At 36.9% G+C, this 21,549-nt stretch overlaps 1 protein-coding gene across 1 annotated transcript in view; it reads right to left on the bottom strand.

Annotated features, from left to right (window-relative positions):
• TEX11 (testis expressed 11) overlaps positions 1-21,549 on the bottom strand; it is a 325,266-nt gene that overhangs the window by 285,187 nt on the left and 18,530 nt on the right. The window contains exon 7 of the mRNA XM_041740423.1: positions 10,665-10,745. Coding sequence (XP_041596357.1) covers positions 10,665-10,745 — 81 coding nt within the window. The remainder of the gene's footprint in view (positions 1-10,664; positions 10,746-21,549) is intronic.

A 21,549-nucleotide genomic window follows, 5' to 3' on the forward strand; every position in this document is an offset into this window, starting at 1 on the left:
TGATGTTTGTTAAAAGCATTAGTGTTCTAACGGATAAATAAAGAGCCTTACTACAGTCAAGCTTTCCATATGCTGTAGGTATTTATTTAAAAAGTATAAAATTCAGTTAAAATTTAGTGGAACATGCCATCACAAAGATTCCAATGAGTGATTATTGAATATAGAATGAAAGTTTATACTCTTAAGTGATTTATGCTCTCCCAGATAAACAAAGCAGTGGGTGGACAGGGTCAGAGAAAGCAATTATATCCCACCTAGCCTGTAATTGGCAGAAAACTGAATTTTACTTCCAGAGGCATAATGCAATTGTATGCCATGAGATTAGATTTTTATACAGAGAGATATGTACAAAATCTTATGTAAAATCATATGTTTCAAATATTTGGCTACAAAATGGTAACTTTAAAAAGGCAAAAGAGAATAAAATCATGGTAATAAAGTCTAGGCAGCCTACATTTCATTTAGAAACTTTGGTCCCTAACAGAGCAGCAATGAAATATAAATGAATCTTGAACTAATTACTTCAAATGATTTTAGAGACCAACTGGCCACTTGCCTTGTGTAAATGAAAAGTTTTACAATGATCTAAAAATTCTATACTAAAAATAAATTCTAGAGCAATCTGAAAATAGAAATAAAAGATAAAAACAAGCTGAACACATGAATCAACTAATGGGAAAAAATTCCAACTAAAGTCTCAAACTTTGAGGAGAAACAGGTAAAATAATTAAGTAAGCAATTTGCTAAAAGAAATTTTTGCTATAAAAAATACATATACACACACTCCCAGCTATTGCCCAGGGCTTCTCTAAATCAAGCACTAGGAATTTTTATACTGAAGGAACATTTGAGATTATGTTTTTATACACTCATTTTACAGTTGTGGACACTGATTTTCAGAGCAGTAAATATCTCACCACTAGCCACACCAGGAAGTAGCTCCTTCTACAATGTTGTACATAGATCACAAGTCTTGTTTTGAGTAATTACAAGAGTCTCGAATACAAAAAGAGGGTCTCTATGTTCTGCTTACCAAGGTAGGTAAGTATATGCAAAAGTTTTTTAAATAAATGCTCAAAGTGGAAGAATTTTCTAACTTTCACTAAATAAAGTTCAGTTAAACAAAATACCACTATGTCCTAATTATTCCCATCAATTGATTTTTCACTATGCACCTATAAAAGCTAGACATTAAACCAGTTATTTCTAACCATTTCTTTCTTTAATTTTACAACACCTCCATCAAGTTCCTGTAAGTGTTGTGTGGCATACGTTTACTTTAAAATAGAAGTTAAATGGGGAGCCTGGGTGGCTCAGTGAGTCAAGCATCTACCTTCAGCTGAGGTCATGATCCCAGGGTCCTGGAATCAAGCCCTTCATCAGGCTCCCTGTTCAGCAGGAAGCCTGCTTCTCCATCTCCCTCTGCCTGCCACTCCCCCTGTTTGTGCTCTCCCTCTCTCTCTGTTTCAAATAAATAAATAAAATTTACAGTTTAAAAAAAAACAGAAGTTAACTAAGTTTAACTTTCTTCAGAGTAGGTTTTTTTGGTTTTTGTTTTTTTTAGAGCTTCATAAAATCCTCTTCCAAGGACTAGAGACATCCTGATGTCACGTCAGCTATTCCTGGTACCCAGTTTTTTTTTTTTGGTACCCAGTTTTTGTGTGCTTTCTCTTCTCTGTAAGAATAGCCACTTGAATTACAGGATTTTAGGAATTTATTTTTATAGTATTATTATTTCCCAGAAAGGAAAAACTCTGGAACTGAGTGGTTTCCCTGGTAAGATTCCATGCGATTAGCTAGTATAAGAATGTGTTGTTCATCGCCCATGGGACAAGTATGGAGACTCAGAGCCTGAGGAGGGTAAGAAAGCATCTACATGGAGTAATAGCCAGGCATAGGGTGTTGGAGCAGGTTAAGGAGAGTGTGCATCCACACAGGAAGGCACAGAAATGAAGAGCCACAGCATGAGCAGGTAGAGGAAGGCATCCTCACAGTGGAGAGGGTGGCAGAGAAGATGAGAAGTTGGTTATATACAGGGGATACTAAATTAAATAAGCAAAATAAGGATAATAGAAGCTAGGTTACTCATTACTGGAGAAGAAAATTAGAAATATGGAAAGGGAAGACATTAGGATGAACATTTTGGCATTAGACTGAAATTGAACATATGGCTTTCAGTAGATTAAATACATGGATAGATAAATAGCTATACAGAGATGTTACAGATAAATAATGGATGGAAATGTGAGTGTGTACATATAAATAACATATATATGTACTATATGTTGTATATAAATATATATGTATCTATATATACAAATGTGTGAATAAATAAAAACAAACACATACATTCTGTTCACTGAGAGGGTCTAACACCAGTGACATCCCAAAAGCAGTAAGCACACCTACTGCCCAGATCCTGCCTTCTAAATAACAGTTTCCACCAAAAGGAACCAAAATAACCGAGAGAAATAGCTAATTCCATGCCTTAAGTGAGGAGTACAGGATGAACTCGAACACTTTACATAGACAAAAAGGAAAGAAGTACTTACTCCAGGTGATGGCAATATGTCAAAAAAAGGCATAGAAGTCAATTTATAGGGGCGTTTAGTGGCAAAATCTGGGAAAAGGACATCAAAATAAATCGAGCTTAGTTCTAGATAAGATGGAATAAGTACATTCCATCCTTTCTCTCCCACTTAATGTAACTATAAAACCAACTGCATGAAACTATTTGAGGGCTCTGAAAAGAAAACAGTAGAAGGCAGACTGGGGAAGAATACCAGAATTCAAAGTAATACCAAGATGCTGGTGAGTTCATCACTCTTTTCCTCTGGTACACCATAGCCTAAATAAATGCAGCCAGAAACTAAGCATAAATTCTGTGGTACACACAGAGAAAGTATCTCTAGTTCTGGTTTCAGTTAGACAGTGCAGAAATCCTGTTTTGGTTTTTATTTTCTCTTTCCTCCATTCTCCTGTATTATGCTAAGTGAAATAAGTCAGATAGAGAAAGACAAAGGAGATCAATTATATGGTGAAGGATGATGTAACTAAACTTGTGCTGATCACTTTTTACTATATAAAAAGTGTAAAGTTGAATACCTGAAATTTATATAAATATATACATTAAAAAAATTTTAAATGTTAACATACAACTAGTATATAACCCCAGCCTTTCACTCCTAGAATACCTAGAATAAAAACACATGTCCACAAAAAGATTTATACATGAATGTTTAAAGCAATTTCATTTTATTAGATTTTTAAAAAGAGCTAAAAATTAGAAATAATCTAAATATCCATCTACAGGTGAATAGGTAAACTAATTGTGATCTATCCATATAATGGAATTTAACTCTGCAATAAAAAACAAACTACTAGGGATGCGTGGGTGGCTCAGTGGTTCAGGGTCTGCCTTCAGCCCAGGGCATGATCCCGGAATCTTGGGATCGAGTCCCACGTCAGGCTCCCTGCATGGAGCCTGCTTCTCCCTCTGCCTGTGTCTCTGCCTCTTTCTCTCTCTCTCTGTGTCTCTCATGAATAAATAAATAAAATCTTTAAAAAAGAAATAAAAGTTTAAAAAACAAACAAACAAACTACTAGGGAGACAGTCTTTCACATACTAGCCCCCTCTCTTCCCAATATTGGCCTCACTGAAATAAATTCCTTTCTTGTTTCACCACCAAAACAAACAAAAACTACTGACATAAACAAGCACATGGATGAATCTCGAAATCATTATATGAAATAAAAGGAGATAAATCATGATTCCATTTATATAAAAATTCAAAAAAATACAAACTCATCTATAAAGATAAAAACCAATCAGTGGCTGCCTGGGTAAAAAGGTGGGAGTGGGGAAGGAGGAACAGGAGATGAAAGAAAATTTGGGGGGGTTATGGAAAGGCTCATAATCTATATTGTGATGATGGTTTCATGTGTATATACATACGACAAAAGTCATCAAACTAGAAAATTTAAATGTATATGATTTACTGTATCTCAATAAAGCTGTTTTTAAAATGCCAATTTCGTGAAAGATAAAGACAGATTAAAGGATAGTAAAGAGATGAGACAACTAATTGCAAAGTATAATCCTGAACTGGATCCTGGACTGCTGTGGGGGGAGAACAAAATGCTATAAAGTAAACTATTTGGAGAATTAACAAATTAGACTATGGATTATAGATTAAAGTGCTTATGAATGTTAAATTTATTTAATTTGATCATTGTTCTGTGTTTATAAGGGAGAAAATATTCTATTATATTATATACACTGAGGTCATGTGGCTAGCTTAGTTGGTAGAGAAAGTGACTCTTGATCTCAGGGCCATGAGTTGGAGCTCCATGTTGAAGGTAGAGTCTACTTAAAAAAAAAGAAATATACACTGCAGTATATTTATGATGATGTATATGATATATGCAGTCTTCTCTCAAAAAAGAAAATAATGTGGTGCCTGGGTGGCTCAACCAGTTAAGCATCCACCTTCAGCTCAGGTCATGATCCCAGAGTCCTGGGATCGAGCCCTGCATCAGGCTCTCTGCTCAGTGGGGAGTCTGCTGCTCCTTCTACCTCTGCTTCTCTCCCTGCTTGTGCTGTCTCATGCTCTCTCTGTGTCAAATAAATAAATAGAAACTTTAAAATAAAAAAATTAAAAAACAAAATCCAGAGAAAATACTATTAAAAAACTTTTTAAAGAAAATGATATATCAAAAATTATAGAAAAAAACATGAAAATTTAAATTGATCTAAAAAAAAGTATTTCACAAATCCTACAACCTCTCACAATGAAATCACTCAGACTAGGAACAGAAAGGAGCTTCCTCATAATAACAGCTGTATATGGGGGTGCCTCGATGGCTCAGTGGGTTAAGCATCTGCCTTCAGCTCAGGTCATGATCTCAGGATTCTGGGATTGAACCCCATGTCAGGGTCCCTGCTTAGTGGGGAATCTGCTTCTCCCTCTTTCTCTCTCTCTCTCCCCCTGCTGATGCTCTCTCTCTCTCTCTCTCAAATAAATAATATATTTTTTTAAAAGCTACATATGAAAAACCCACAGCTAATCTCATACTCAATGGTCAAAAACTAAAAGCTTTTCCTCTAAGATCAAGAATAAGGGATGCCTGAGTGGCTCAGTGGTTGACTATCTGCCTTCAGCTCAGGGCGTGATCCCAGGGTCCTGGGATTGAGTCCTGCATCGGGCTCCCCACAGGTAGCCTGCTTCTCCCTCTGCCTGTGCCTCTGCCTCTCTCTCATATGAATAAATAAATAAAATTTAAAAATAATAATAATAAAAAAGATCAATAATAATACAAGGATGCCAGCGTTCATCATTCTTATTCAAAACATTAGACGTAACAGTTATAGCAATTACACAAGAAAAAAAAAACCAGAAGGCATCCAGATTATAAACGAAGTAGTAAAACTCTCTACTCCCATGTGACATGATCTTATATATAGAACATACTAAAGAATCTTCTTTTAAAAAGCCTTTTTATGGATAATAAGTGAATTCAGCAAATCTGAAGGTCACAAAACACACAAAAATCAGTTGTATTTCTATATACTAGAAATGAATACTCAATTAAGGAAATTAAAATAATTCCATTTCCAATATCATCAAAAAGAATAAAATATTTAGGAGTAAATGTAACCAAAAAGGTACAGAATTGTAGGCTGAAAACCACAAAACATAGCTGAAATAAATTAAAGAAGACTTAAATAAATGGAAAAACATCCCTATGTTCATGGATTGGTGTTAGAAGGTGGGGAGAGACTGTCCTTCAAATTGAGAAGGCACTTTGAGATTGAAAAATGAAATAGGCAACTCCATACAGTTTACAGTTTTATTTAGGGTGGGTAACTGACAGGATTGGGCAGATGATGATCAGGGCAGCTGCAGCTATTCTCCATAAAGTCTAGACCTTAGTCTACAGATTTTATTGAGCAAGGGGACACAAGGGCGTGCACTGTAGTGAGACCAAAGGGTCTGTATACACTTCAAAGAGTTTGCATGCACCTGAGAGCTCACATATTTTTAAGATTTTTATTTATTCATGAGATACAGAGACAGAAACAGAGAGAGAGAGAGAGAGAGAGAAAGAGAAAGAGAGGCAGAGACAGAGGCAGAGGAAGAAGCAGGCTCCATGCAGGGAGCCTGATGTGGGACTCGATCCCAGGTCTCCAGCATCATGCCCTGGGCCGAAGGCGGGTACTTAAACCGCTGAGCCACCCAGGGATTCCCAAGAACTAACATTTAACAGACATCACAGCTGTATGTGTTCATCAAGATGGGAAAAAGACTATACTATCTCTAACACATTCATAAGAAGCTAGAACAAGCCTCCCCACATTCCAGCTTTGGTGGGTATTTCTAAGGTATTAATCTCCAAGGGGCCCAAAAACATGTAGCCCCAAGAGAGGTCACTGAATGGACATGAACAAGAACAAGGGACAATGAACAAGACTAAGGGACAAAGATGGAGTCAGTATTGTCAGCACACCTACAACTGGAAAACTTAGTATCACAAGATGACGATGCTATCCAAGATGACGATAGATTCAGTGTAATCTCTATCAAAATCCCAACGACCGTTTTTGAAGAAATGGAAAAACCTATCCTAAAATTCACATTAAATCTCAAGGGACCCAGGAGACCCAAAATAATCTTGAAATAGAAGAACAAAGTTGGAGGTCTCACACTTCCCCAACTTCAAATGTACAGCAGAACAAAACTACAATAATCAGAATAGTGGGGTACTGGCATATGAATAGACATATAGACTGACAGAACAAAACTGAGTGCACAGAAATAAAGTTTGAAATATATGGTCATTTGGTTTTTGACAAGGGTGGATGACCATATGGGGAAAGAATAATCTCTTCAAATGGTATTAGAATAACTGGATAGCCACATGCAAAATAATGAACTTGGACCTTTACCTCACACCACACAGAAAAATTAACTCAAAATCGATCAAAATCCTGAATTTAAGAGCCAAAGCTGTAAAACTCTCAAAGGAACACAAAAATCTTCATGACCCTGGATTTGGCAAGTTTCCTAAATGACACCAAAAGCATAGGCAACAAAAGAAAAACAACAGTTAAACTGGACTTAATCAAAATTAAAAACTTGGGATGCCTGGGTGGCTCAGCGGTTAAGCACCTGCCTTCAGCCTGGGGTGTGATCCCGGAGTCCCAGGATCAAGTCCCACATCAGGCTCCCTGCATGGAGCCTGCTTCTCTCTCTGCTGGGCCTCTGTGTGTGTGTGTGTGTGTGTGTGTGTGTGTGTGTGTGTGTGTGTGTCTCATGAATAAATAAATAAAATCTTTAAAAAAATTAAAAATTTTGTGCATCAAAGGACACTATGAAGAGAGTAGAAATACAACCCTCAGAACGGGCAAAAATATTTGCAAATCATATAAGGCTTTAATATCCAACAACCAAAAGACAAACAACCAAATTTAAAAACAGGCAAAGGATGGGGCACCTGATTGGCTTAGTCAGTTAAGTGTCTGCCTTTGGCTCCCAGTGGCCTGGGACTGAGCCTTGCACAGGGCTCCCTGTTCATCAGGGCATCTGCTTCTCCCTCTCCTTCTTCCCCTGCTCATGTTCCTTCTCTCTCTCTCTCAAATGAATAAATAAAATCTTTTAAAAAAAATTTTTAAATAAAAATAGGCAAAAAAATAGGCAGAGGAAAAAATAGGCAATGGACTTTAATAGACATTTCTCTAAAGAAGATATACAAATGCCCAATAAGCACATGGAGAGATGTTTAAAATAAATAGTTATCAAGTAAATGCAAATAAAAGGCATAATGAGAAACCACTGCATACCGACTTTAATAGACATTTCTCTAAAGAAGATATACAAATGCCCAATAAGCACATGGAAAGATGTTTAAAATAATTAGTTATCAAGTAAATGCAAATAAAAGGCATAATGAGAAACCACTGCATACCTACTGATGGTTATAATAATTTTAAAATTTCCCGGAAAATAAATATTGGTGAGGATATAGAAAAATTGGAACCTTCATACATTGCTGGCGGGAATGTAAAATGGTGCAGCTGCTGCAGAAAATAGTTTGCTGCTTCTGCAAAGAGTTAAACACAGAATTACCATATGACCCAACAATTCCAGTCCGAGATATTTTTCCAAGAGAATTAAAAACAAGGGCTTAAGGGGCACCTGAGTGGCTCAGTTGGTTTAGTATCTGACTCTTGATTTTGGCTCAGGTCATGATTTCAGGGTCATGAGATCAAGCTCCATATTGGGCTCAGTGCTCAGAAGGAGTCTGCTTCTCTCCCTTTCCCTCTGTCCCTCCCCGCACTCATTCTGTCTCTCTAAAATAAATAAATTAATTAACCTTAAAAAAATCCCAAGAGTTCACAAAAATATGAATTTGGATTGGATTCAAACAGACATTTATACATCAATGTTCACAGAAGCAACATTTGCAATAGCCAAAAGGTGGAAACAACCCAAGTATCCATCAATTAATGAATGGATACATAAAATGTGGCATGTACATACAATGAAATATGATTCAATTGTAGAAGGGAATATAATTCTGATACATGCTATAACATGGGTGAATCTTAAAAAAAATTAAGCTAAATTAAGTAGGCCAGACATAAAAGAAATATTATATGATTCCACTTATATGGAATATCTAGAACATGAAAGTCCATAGATAAAAAGTAGATTAGAGGACATCAGAGACTGTGGAGAAGAGGTAATAGGGAGTGATAATGTGATGAGTACAGAGTTTCTACTTGGAGTGATGAAAAATTTTGAAAACTGATAGTGGTGGTGGTTGTATAACACTGTGAATGTACTTAATGCCAATGAATTACATGCTTAAAAATGGTTAAAATGGCACATTTTATGTTATATATATTTTTCCACAATAAAAAAAGGTTTTATAGTAGAATGTCAAGGAGCACTTGGGTGGCTCAGTTGGTTAAGTGTCTACCTTCGGCTCAAGTCATGACCCCAGAGTCCTGGGATTGAGCCCTGCATCGGGCTTCCTTGCTCAGTGGGGAGCCTGCTTCTCCCTCTCCCTCTGCCTGCCACATCCCGTGCTTGTGCTCTCTGTGTGTGTCAAATAAATAAATAAAATATTTTTTTTAATTATAGTAGAATGTCAACTAATATATATAGAAAAAAAGATGGAGGGATCCCTGGGTGGCGCAGCGGTTCGGCGCCTGCCTTTGGCCCAGGGCGCGATCCTGGAGACCCGGGATCGAATCCCACATCGGGCTCCCGGTGCATGGAGCCTGCTTCTCCCTCTGCCTGTGTCTCTGCCTCTCTCTCTCTCTGTGACTATCATAAATAAATAATAAAAAAAAAAAATAAAAAAAAATAAAAAAAAAAAAAAAAAAAAAAAAAAAGATGGAATTAGCAAAATAGCCAGTTGTCAACCATCACAATACTAATTTAGGTAAGAAATAACAATGGATGGTGAAAGGATGAGAAATTGGACTTCATATAATTTCAAAGTATCAACCCACAAAATATTTATGAATAACACAGGGAAAAAAATACATACATTTATAGTAAAGAAACCTTAAAATACCATTTAAATCAAGAGATCAAAACTAGCACCACCAATAATAGAATAAATCAATACTGTCTGCCACCCAATAGCAAGCCATGAGGAGAATATAAAACCACTTAAGTGATTTTCTGGGCCCAGGTTCATGACTTGTTCTAATCATGAGGAAGCTCTGAACAAACTCAAATAAATGGTGGGGGAATTAGGGAGATGTTAAGAGTAGAAACTTGCAATTAGTAGATAAATAAGTTCTGGAGATTTAATGCACAACACAGTAATCATAGTAAACAACACTGTATTATAAATTTCAAAATTACTAGGAGACTAGACCTTAACTGTTCTCAATACAAAATGATTTTATGACATAATAAAGGTGTTAGCTAACATTATATAGTAATCATATTGCAATATATAAGTGTATAAAACCAACATGCTATATACTTCAAACTTACACAATATACCAATTTTATCTCAATAAAAATTTTTAATTAAAAAACTAAGTCACATTCTACAAAATGAGTTGTCAGTAATCTTCAAAATTGCCAAAGTCATGAAAGTCAAGCTAAAGTGAGGAATTGTTCCAGTTTGAAGGAGACTAGGTACAATTCCAGATTGATTCCATTTTGTATACACGATAGTTTGGAGAAACTTGAATGAGGTCTCTGTGCAAAGGGTAAAAGGAGTCTTTCTTTGTATTACTGTAATATTTTTATAAATATGAAATTGCTTTAAAATTTTTTAACTTCTTGGGGCACCTGGGTGGCTCAGTGGTTGAGCCTCTGCCTTTGGCTCAGGTCGTGATCCTAGGGTCCTGGGATTGAGTCCCGCATCAGGCTTCCCATGGGGAGACTGCTTCTCCCTCTGCTTATGTCTCTGTCTCTCTCTGTGTCTCTCATGAATAAATATATAAAATCTTTAAAAACATAAATAAATACCCTTTCCAGTACAGAACAAAGAAAATATTTCAAAGATCAGCTAAATGGGCAGAACTGACCTCAGATATAATCTCTAAAGTGTTGCATGAAGTATCTAGTTCTATCTAGAACTTCATATAGCATATTTCTAAACTCTTGGAGAATAAATGCAGAGACTTCACTCACCATTTTGGGGAACCTCATCAACATATCCTTACAGCGCAACATACATGTATATGCTCTATGAAAATCCCCTTGAGCAACTGCCTGAGAAAATGAAAAAAAATATATCAATTGGTTAAAATGAAATAAGATTTATCTATAAGTCAATTTTAACATATTTTTAACTCGTGTTAAACAGTCTTAACTTGTTTTCTAAACTTTTTAGCAACACTGGTTAGCTAAACATAATAGCCAGCTCAAAATACAAAAAGTAAGAATTATCTTGGGTAACGCAAGAGTTGATAGTGTTGGGAGTCATTTACTTTTTTCTGGAAATGGCAAAATTGGTGTACAATCTTGTGTTATTATATTATAATATAATGCCATGTCTAACAGATGCTTCCCCAGCTTGAATAGCTCTTGTATTTATCTCCACATTAGTATTTATCTCCACATTAGAAGGATGTTAAATGGGAGTCTTTTGTCCTAAAACAGGCTCACAGTAACTTCATAGTCTGAACTGCTGTGAATATCTGCTATTTAAGGCAGCTAAGAGCAATCCTATCTTGGAGTCAGAAGAGCTACTCTGATGTTTCTTATATATAACCTTGAACCTTACACTCTCATGGTTTCAGTTTCCTCATCCATAAAATGAGGACAATGTACTAGATTATCTCTAAGATTCTTGTCAGCTCTGTTGTTCTGATTGAACACCCTCAAATGAATGAAAACATCATTCACACGTTACTTAGGCACTTATAGAAGAAGCTTGTTTCAGTCGTTTAAAAATTTAGCTGACACGGCATATTAAAAAAAAACATAGACATATATAAGAAAATAATTTTATGAAGTACTTCATAGGGGGAAAATCCCTATATTTGCTGTGTTCTTTTCTCTTTCTTATGTGGAATCAAGTATTCTTATGCTTTGGGTAAGAAAACAATTGAGCAGAGAGAATAAAAGACTAAGAATGTAAAAAGACAGCTTCTCTTTAGTTTTTTCTTCTATCTACCTGCAGAATATTAAGCCTGACATCTTGCTGAGTAGATACCCTCATCTAAGGCTTTAATGCTAGATTGTGTAAAAGAGAAAAATAAATTATAAACACTAGAGCATTAATAAGCCAAATCTCAATTATCTAGAGTTTACAAAATAATATTCACATCTATGCAAACAGATGATTGATGAATACTTGCTGATTCATTTCTCAAGGTGGAGGAAATCTTATCATAAAAGAGAAATGCTGAGGGACGCCTGGGTGGCTCAGTCCATTAAGCAACTGCTTAAGCCCCGTGTTGGGCTCCCTGCTCAGCAGGAAGTCTGCTTCTCCTCTCCTTCTGCTTCTCCCTCTCCCTCTGCTCCTCCCCCCTGCTCACACTCTCTCTTTCTCTCAAATAAAGAAGTAAATAGAAATATTTTTTAAAAGTCTTTTTTAAAAAAGAGAAATGCTGTGTGACAAACCCCATATCAGAAATGCTTTCTGTCCTTATATAAAGCAATATAATGCTGCAAAAAAATCTATAAAGTATTCATCACTAATCAGATTTTACCTTAGTGGAAACGAAATCTCTAATAATTCAAGCTAGTTTTGAAAATGTATTCATTTTATTGGGCCACAAATCAATATTTCAAACCCAAAATATAGAGAATTCAGATACAAGAAGTCTTAAAGAAGAGGCAGCATGATGTAATGCTCTAGCAACCTCTGGCGAGCATCAGACTCACCAGTGGAGCTCTTCAAAGATCACATACCCTGGTCCCATCACTTGTAAATTCTGATTCATTACATCTGGGATGATGCCCAGCATATACTGATGTAGTAAAAAGAATACGGGCTTTGGATTCCCAGTTTCTCCTCTTCTTTTTTTTAAATCAAAATACAGTTGACATACAATGTTATATTAGTTTCAGGTATACCACAGTTATTTGACAATTCTACTTCTTTGCTCAGTGAAGTGAGGCAAGTCACAGCCTCTATGAGTCTCAATTTCCTTAACTGTAAAGAAAGGATAAGTAGTATCTACTACATAGGATTGAGAATCAAATGAGATCACAGATGTGAAAGAATTTTGTAAACTTTAAGACAGTATACAAAAGGGATGCCTGGTGGATCACTTGGTTAAGTGTCTGACTCTTGATTTTGGCTCAGGTCATGATCTCAGGGTCATGAGATGGAGCCCTGCATTGGAGCCTGCTTAAGATTCTCTCTCCCACTCCCCTTGCTCCTCCCCCACTTCCTCTCTTTCTTAAAAAAGACAGCATACGAAAAATGTTAATAATTTTAGCAGTCAAAGCTACCATTAGTTAGTGCCAAGAATTGTAATAAAAGAGGTTATTTGCTGTTATGTGGTACTCCCTGTTGAAGAGAGGAAGCCTCTTTGAAATCATATCCTAGCAGATCTATAAAGTATTTTATGGACCAGAGAACTTAGGTTTGCCCTTCGTTAGAAGAAAAACTACAAGGTTGAATCTGAACTGCTAAACATCAGTGGGTAATTACTTTTATGCAAGAAATTAAATGCTAGACTGACCATCACCTAATATACTACTAAGTGATAATAACAAAATAATCAAACAACAGTAAATTATGCTGAATGGATCCATTAAAAATTTATGCTAACTTCAAGTAAACCTTCACTTCAGCTCAACAATCAAAAATGTTACAACTCCTAGCATCATGTCAAGTACGTAGTGGATACTCAGTAAAAGTTAATTTTTCTGGGGCACCTGGGTGGCTCAGTTGGTAAAGCATCTACCTTCAGCTCAGGTCATGATCCCAGGGTCCTCGAATCAAGCCCCATGTCAGGCTCCCTGCTCAGGGAGCCTGCTTCTCCCTCTCCTCCCTGCTCATACTCTTTCTCACTATCTCTGTTGCTATCTCTCTCTTGCAAATAAATAAAATCTTTTTTAAAAATTATTATTATAAAAAATTATATTTTCTTTGTTGATTTACTAAGGAGATTTCCCACTCAGATATTCAAGCCTTTTTTTTTCACATTCTTCAAAAGTACTCCCATAATATGCTATATTCTCCTACTGCAACCCTCCCAAAAATTACTTTCACCTTCCACCTTAACCAAAATTCAATATGCTCCCTTATCCAACATCTAATTCTCTTCTTCAATTTAAAATACCCATCTTGGGGGATCCCTGGGTGGCTCAGAAGTTTAGTACCTGTTTTCAGCCCAGGGCGTGATCCTGGAATCCCGGGATGGAGTCCCACATCAGGCTCCCTGCATGGAGCCTGCTTCTCCCTCTGCCTGTGCCTCTGCCTCTCTTTCTCTCTGTGTCTCTCATGAATAAATAAAATCTTTAAAATAATAATAATAAAATACCCATCTTATGCCCCTTTCCTTGTTTTTTTTTTAAAGATTTTATCCTTTCATGAGAGACAGAGAGAGAGGGAGGAGCAGGCTCCATGCACCGGGAGCCCAACGTGGGATTTGATCCTGGGACTCCAGGATCACGCTCTGGGCCAAAGGCAGGCGCTAAACCGCTAAGCCACCCAGGGATCCCCCTCGTGCCCCTTTCCTTACCAAAAAGTTCACAGTCTGAATTGTCACAGCACAGTTAATTGCTCATATTGTATTTCACTGTGGAACTTCATTCATATGTCTTTTAAAGCAATTACCTTGTAATGCACCTGTTTACACATGTGTATCTACCACAGAATTTACCTTAAGCTCCTATAAGAGATACTACACACTAATGTTATAGATCTTTTTATCTCTATTGCAGAGCATTAACTTATATACATATTGACATATATATGTATATATACATACAAACAGCAGGCACTAGATAAATGCTTGTTTATCCCTCTCTCTATATATATTGATCAGATTCATTTCCATCTCTTGATATATGACCCATAACTTAATCCCCTTCCTCATTAACCAACTCCTCCAATCTTCTTCTCCCTGGCTTTTTATATTCAACCTATAATATGTTTATTATATACTCTATTTTGAACATAACCTTCCCTTAACCATCCTTCTCTGAGTAGCTACAACTCAATTTTTCTTCTGTCAAATATTCTGACACAATATGCAGTATGAATCGTTCTCAAATTTCAGCATGAAACAGAATTATAAGAAAGGCTTGCTAAAATGCATTTTGTTGAGCTCTACCTCCAGAATTCATGATTCTTCAGGCCTAGAGTGGAATCCAATAATTTGCATTTCTAACAGGTTCGCAGATGATTTTTTTAAATAACCGTTTATTTTTTTAAGATGTACTTATTTGAGAGAGTGCATGCACATGTGCACAACTAGGGAGAAGGGGCAGAGGGAGAGAATCTTTAAGCAGACTCCTACCTGAGTGTGGAGCCCAACACAGGGCTTGATGCCATGATTCATGAGATCACAACCTATGCTGAAACCAAGAGTCAGATGCTTAACTAGCTGATCCACCCAGACATTCACCCAAGATGATATTGATGCTGCCAGTCACAGCTCCAGACTAATCCTATACCAATACTTCTTATTTTGTTTTTGGTCTCAGGAGGCCTATAACTCTTAAAAACTACTGAGGACTCAAAGAGATTTTTATCTAGATTATAGCTAGTTGTAATTTCTAATAAAGTTCAATAAGAAGCTATAAAGTTCATTTTGACAACTTTTGCCAGTGTTTTCATTGCTTTTAGTTGAATTTAAATCTGAGATGTAAAGGGCACCTGGGTGATTCAGTCGGTTAAGCTTCTGCCTTCAGCTTGGGTCATGATCCCAGGGTACTGGGATTGAGTCCCACATCAGGCTCCCTGCTGATGCGGGACTGAGTAGGGAGCCTGCTTCTCCCTCTACCCCTCCCCCATGCTCATGCTCACTTGCACTCTCTCTCTCAAATAAATAAATTTTTAAAATATTTATTATGCTAAGCAAAATAAGTCAGCCAGAGAAGGACAAATACCATATGATTTCACTCATATGTAGAATCTAAAAAACAAAACAGATGAACATAAGGGAATGGGAAAAAAAGAGAGGGAAGCTGAGACTTGATCAGCTTCCCTCTCTGGAGGGAAGGTGGGGGGATAGGCTAAATGGGTGATGGGCATTAAGGAGGACACTTGTTGTGATGAGCACTGACAATTACATATAAGTGATGAATCACTAAATTCTACACCTGAAACCAATTTAACAATATATGATAACTAACTAGACTTTAAATAAGGGAGGAGTAGGGAACCTTAGTTTTATCTGGTCCCTGGAATTCAGCTAGATAGCTATCAAATCATTCTGAACACCAGTGAACTCAACCAGAGATGTAAGAAAAGAATTGCTGCAATTCTACAAATAAAAAAGTGACCACTCTCTATAAGGTAGGAGGTGCGGAGAAGTGAATCTGAGGTGATGATATATCAGAAGATAAACCTTGGGAGGAGGGAGCCTCCATAAGCCAGCTACCAGAAAGTGATACAGCAGCAGAGAACTAAATCAGAATTTTTAGAAGTCTGCTCCATTGATGTCCCTGGCTGATATGTGCTAAGGTGGTGAAGCAGGGCAGAATCCTAGGTGGGACACTGTGGTCTCGGGATCCCCGGGGTTACAAAAACAACAGGGGTGCCTGAACGCAGCAGAGTTCCCAGGCATCAGAGCAGGGAAGCCAGCCGGCTGCAATCAGTGAACCCAAGAGTGGACTTTCAGCTCCATGTTGCCAGAAACCATGAACCATGGCATGGTCAGGAGACTGCTCTCCAAGCAGAGTTCCAGCAAGCAGCAGAACCATAGCAAGGCCCCCTCTTTCTTCCCCCAAGGAAGAACAGTGAGGTGCACACCACAGGAGTCTCCCAAAATGGGGTCACACGCCTGAGATAAAAACTCTTAGTCACAAGCTGGGGAAACACAGAGTGTGGATGGAAACCAGGGAGACAAGAGTGACTGACTGTTTTTCCCTAAGGGTGCACTGAAGAGTGGGAGGCACAATCTTTCAGCTCCAGGGCTGGAGATTGGGAGGCTGCCATTTTCATTCTCATCATCTAAAGCAGTGTGGAAAGCCTTCAGAGAATAACTTCCACATAGAGCAATCCAGAGCTGCTTATACTGGGCCCGGCAATGGCATGCAATTCCACCTGGGGCAAAAACACTGAAGAATCAGCACGACAGGCCCCTCCTCCAGAAGATCAGCAAGAATATCCAGTTAAGACCAAGATTACCCATCATAGAGAACTGTAAAACTTCAGCACTAGGGGAAATGGTATATAGAATTTGTGGTTTCTTTCTTATGATTCTTTAGTCTTTCCATTTTATTTTAATTTTTCCTTTTCAACCAATTTCTTATTTTATCAACTCTTTTTTAAAGTCTTCTTTCATTTTCATTTTTACAGTTACATTCTAACCTTTCATCGCATTTAACTTTATTTTTGTATATATATATATTTTCTTTACAATTTTGGAATCTAGTTTTCTAATAAGCAGACCAAAATATACCCAGGATCTAGTATGTTGCTCTGTTCTGTTCACCTGTCTGATTATACTCTCTTTTTTGAATTTTCCTTTAGTTTTGCATCTCTTCTGATAGTTTAGTGTATATGTCTCTAGAGCCACTGTTGCTATTTTAATATTTTGCTCTCTTGTTCATCTATTCTCTTCTGAACAGAATGAAAAGATGGAAAAACTCCCCTCAAAAAAGTGAACAAGAGGCAGTACTGACTGCCAGGGACCTAATCAGTATGGATATAAGTTAAATGTCAGAACTAGAGTTCAGAATAATGATTATAAAGATACTAGCTGGGCAAGAAAAAAAGCACAGAAGACAACAGAGAATCCCTTTCTGCAGGAATAAAGGAACTAAAATCTAATCAATTCAAAATCAAAAAGACAATCAGATGTAATAAAAAATGGAGGTTCTAACTGCTAGGATAAATGATACAGAAGAAAGAATTAGTGATATAGAAGATAAAATCATGTAGAAAAAAAGAAGCTGAGAAAAAGTGAGATAAAGAACGACTGGATCATGAGGGGAGACTCTGAGAGACAAGTGATACCATAAAGTGAAACAATATTAGAATAATTGGGATCCCAGAAAAAGAAATGGAGGCAGGGTGTAGAAAGTATATTTGAGCAAATTATAGCTGAGAAATTTCCTAATCTGGGTAATCAAACAGGCATTTAAATCCAGGAGGCACAGAGGTGCCCCCTCAAAATCAATAAAAATAGGTCAACACCTCAACATAGAATAGTGAAGCTTGCAAATATCAGAGAAAAAGAGAAAATATTGAAAGCAGCTTGGAATATTAAGTCCTTAACCTACAAGGGTAGAAACATTAGACTGGCAGCAGACCTATCAGTACCTGGCAGGAAAGAAAGGACTGGCATGATATATATAGATATATAGATATATAGATATATAGATACACACACACACACATATTCAGAATGCGGGAAAATATGCAACCAAGAATACTTTATCCAGCAAGGCTGTCATTCAAAATAGAAGAAGAGATAAAGAGCTTCTAGGACAGACAGAAACTAAAAGAATTTGTGATCACCAAACCAGCCCTGCAAGAAATGTTAAAGGGGATCCTTTAAGTGAAGAGAGCCCAAAGTAACAGACCAGAAAGAAACAGAGACTATTTACAGAAATAGTGACTTTACAGGTGACACAATGACACTAAATTCCTATCTTTCAATAGTTACTATAATTGTAAATGGGCTAAATGCCCTGATCAAATGACACAGGGTATCAGATTGGATAAACAACAAGACCTATTGATATGCTGTCTGCAAGAGACTCATTTTAGAATCAAAGACACCTCCAGATTGAAAGTGAGGGGGTAGAAAACAATTTATCATGCTAATGGACAGCAAAAGAAGGCTGGAGTGGCAATCCTTATATCAGACAAGTTAGATTTTTTTTAAAGATTGCATTATTCATTCATGACAGAGAGAGAGAGAGAGAGAGAGAGAAAGGCAGAGACACAGGCAGAGGGAGAGGGAGAGGGAGAAAAGCAGGCTCTATGCAAGGAGCCTGACATGGGACTCAATCCCGGGTCTCCAGGATCACACCCCGGGCCAAAGGCAGCACCAAACCATTGGGCCAACAGGGCTGCCCAAAATCAGACAAATTAGATTTTAAACCAAAGACTATAATAAGAGATAAGGAAGGACACTACATCATAATTAGAGGGTCTATCCAACAAGAAGATCTAATAATTGTAAATATTTATGCCCCTAACATGGGAGTGTCCAATTATATAAACCAATAAATTAACCAAGAAACACAATGTTAACAATATAATAATGGAAGGGGACTTTAACACCACACTCACTGCAATGGACAGATTATCTAAGCAGACCAACAAGGAAACAAGGGCTTTGAATGACACACTGGACCAGACCAAATGGGACTTCACAGACATATTCAGAGCATTCCATCCGAAAGCAACACAATACACATTCTTCTCGAGGGCACATGGAACATTCTCCAGAATACATCACCTATTAGGTCACAAATCAGGTCTCAACCAGTACCAAAATACTGGGATCATTCTCTGCATATTTTCAGACTACAATGCCTTCAAACTTGAACTCCATAAGAGGAAATTTGGAAATAGAGGTTAAAGAGCATTCTACTAAAGAATGCTGGGTCAACCAGGAAATTAAAGAAAAATTATAAAAATTCATGGAAACAAATGAAAATGAAAACACAACTGTTCAAAACCTTTGGTTTGCAGCAAAGGTGTCCTACAAGGGAAGTATATAGCAGTACAAGTCCTTCTCAAAAAACAAGAACTATCTTAAATACAAACCTAACCTTACACCTAAAGGAGCTGGAGAAAGAACAGCAGCAAATAAAGCCTAAGCCCAGCAGGAGAGGAGAATTAATAAAGATTAGAGTAGAAATCAATAAAATACAAACCAAAAGAACAGTAGAACAGATCAATGAAACTAGGAACTATTTCTTTAAAGAATTAATGAGATCAATAAACCCCTGGCCACACTTATCAAAAAGAAAAGAGAAAGGACCCAAATAAATAAACTCATGAATGAAAGAAGAGAGATCACAACCAACACCAAAGAAATACAAAAAATTATAAGAACATATTACGAGCAACTACATGCCAACAAATTAGGCAAAATGGAAGAAATGGATGCATTCCTAGAGATGTATAAACTACCAAAACTGAAACAGGAAGAAATAGAAAACTTGAACAAACCCATAACCACCGGGGACATTGAAGTAGTAATCAGAAATCTCCCAATAAACAAGAGTCCAGGACCAAATGGCTTCCCAGGGGAGTTCTACCAAACATTTAAAGAAGAATTAATACCTATTCTTCTGAAGCTGTTTCAAAAAAACAGAAATGGAAGGAAAACTTCCAAATTCTTTCTCTGAGGCCAGCATTACCTTGATCTCAAAACCAGACAAATACCCCACCAAAAAGGAGAACTATAGACCAATATCCCCGATGAACATAGATGCAGGGACACCTGGGTGGCTCAGCAGTTTAGCACCTGCCTTCGGCCCAAGGCATGATCCTGGAGTCCCAGGACTGAGTCCCATATCGGGCTCCCTGCATGGAGCCTGCTTCTCCCTCTGCTTGTGTCTCTGCCTCTCTCTGTGTCTCTCATGAATAAATAAATAAAACCTCTAAAAAAAAAGAACATGGATGCAAAAATTCTCACCAAGATACTAACCAATAGGATCCAACAATATATTAAAAGGATTATTCATGGGGTGCCTGGGTGGCTGTTGGCTAAGACGCCTGCCTTCAACTCAGGTCATGATCTCGGTTGGGATCCTGGAATCAAGCCCCACATCTGGTTCCCTGCTTAGTGGGGAACCTGCTTCTCCCTCTCCCACTGCCCCTCCCCACCATGTGCATGTGCCCACGGGCTCTCTCAAATAAATAAAATCTTAAAAAATAAATAAAAGGATTAGTCACCACAATCAAGTAGGATTTATGTTTAATTTTTTGAAGAACTTTTAGACTACTCTCCACAACAGTTATACCATTTTACATTCCCATCAGTAGTTAGGAGAGTTCCAACTTCTCCAATTAATTACTTACAAAGTTCTTATTTTCCATTTTCATTATTTCACATACCTTAGTGGGTGTGAAGTAGCATCTCATTATGGTTTTGATTTCCATTTCCCTAATGACTAATAATGTTGAGCATCTTTTCATGTGCTTATTGGCCATGTGTTTATCTTCAATGGAGAAATATATATTCAAGTTTTCTGCCAATTTTAAATTTAGGTTGTCTTTTCATTGTTAAATTCTAAGAGCTCATTATATATTCTAGATGCTAGACAATTCTCAGATATATTACATAAAAATATTTTCTGTTTTTTTACTTTATTCATAGTATCTTCTGATGAACAAAAGTTTTAAATTTTGATGAAGTTCAATTTAGCAATTTTTTTCTTTGCATGTGCTTTAAAAGAGAAATGATTGCCTAATCAGCACAAAGATTTATACCTTTTTTTTCTTCTAAAGAGCTCTAGGCTTTCATCTCTTTTGGGTATTTGACCATAAATGCAGGGGTTTATTTCTGGACTCTCAACTCACTTATCTGTATGTCTGTCCTTATGCCAGAATCACACTGTCTTGATACCTCAGTTAAGTTTTGAAATTAATAAGTGTGAGTCCCCTAACTTTATTATTTTATAAAATCTTTTTGTTCTTTTTCAAGTTATTTCAGGTATCATGAACATATAAATTTTAGGATCAATTTATCAATTTCTACAAAAGACAAGGCAAAAGAATTTTGATAGGGATGGAATTAAGTTTGTAGATCAGTTTTGGGGAATACTGTCATCTTAACAATATTAAGTCTTCCATTACATGAATATAAGCTAACTTTCCATTTATTTTGACCTTCTTAATTTCTTTCAACAATATTTTATATTTTTCAGTGTACAGTCTTACACTTTAGTTAAATTTATTCCTAAATATAATTCCTAAATA

Source organism: Vulpes lagopus, chromosome X, assembly GCF_018345385.1.
Source record: "Vulpes lagopus strain Blue_001 chromosome X, ASM1834538v1, whole genome shotgun sequence".
Taxonomy (NCBI): domain Eukaryota; kingdom Metazoa; phylum Chordata; class Mammalia; order Carnivora; family Canidae; genus Vulpes; species Vulpes lagopus.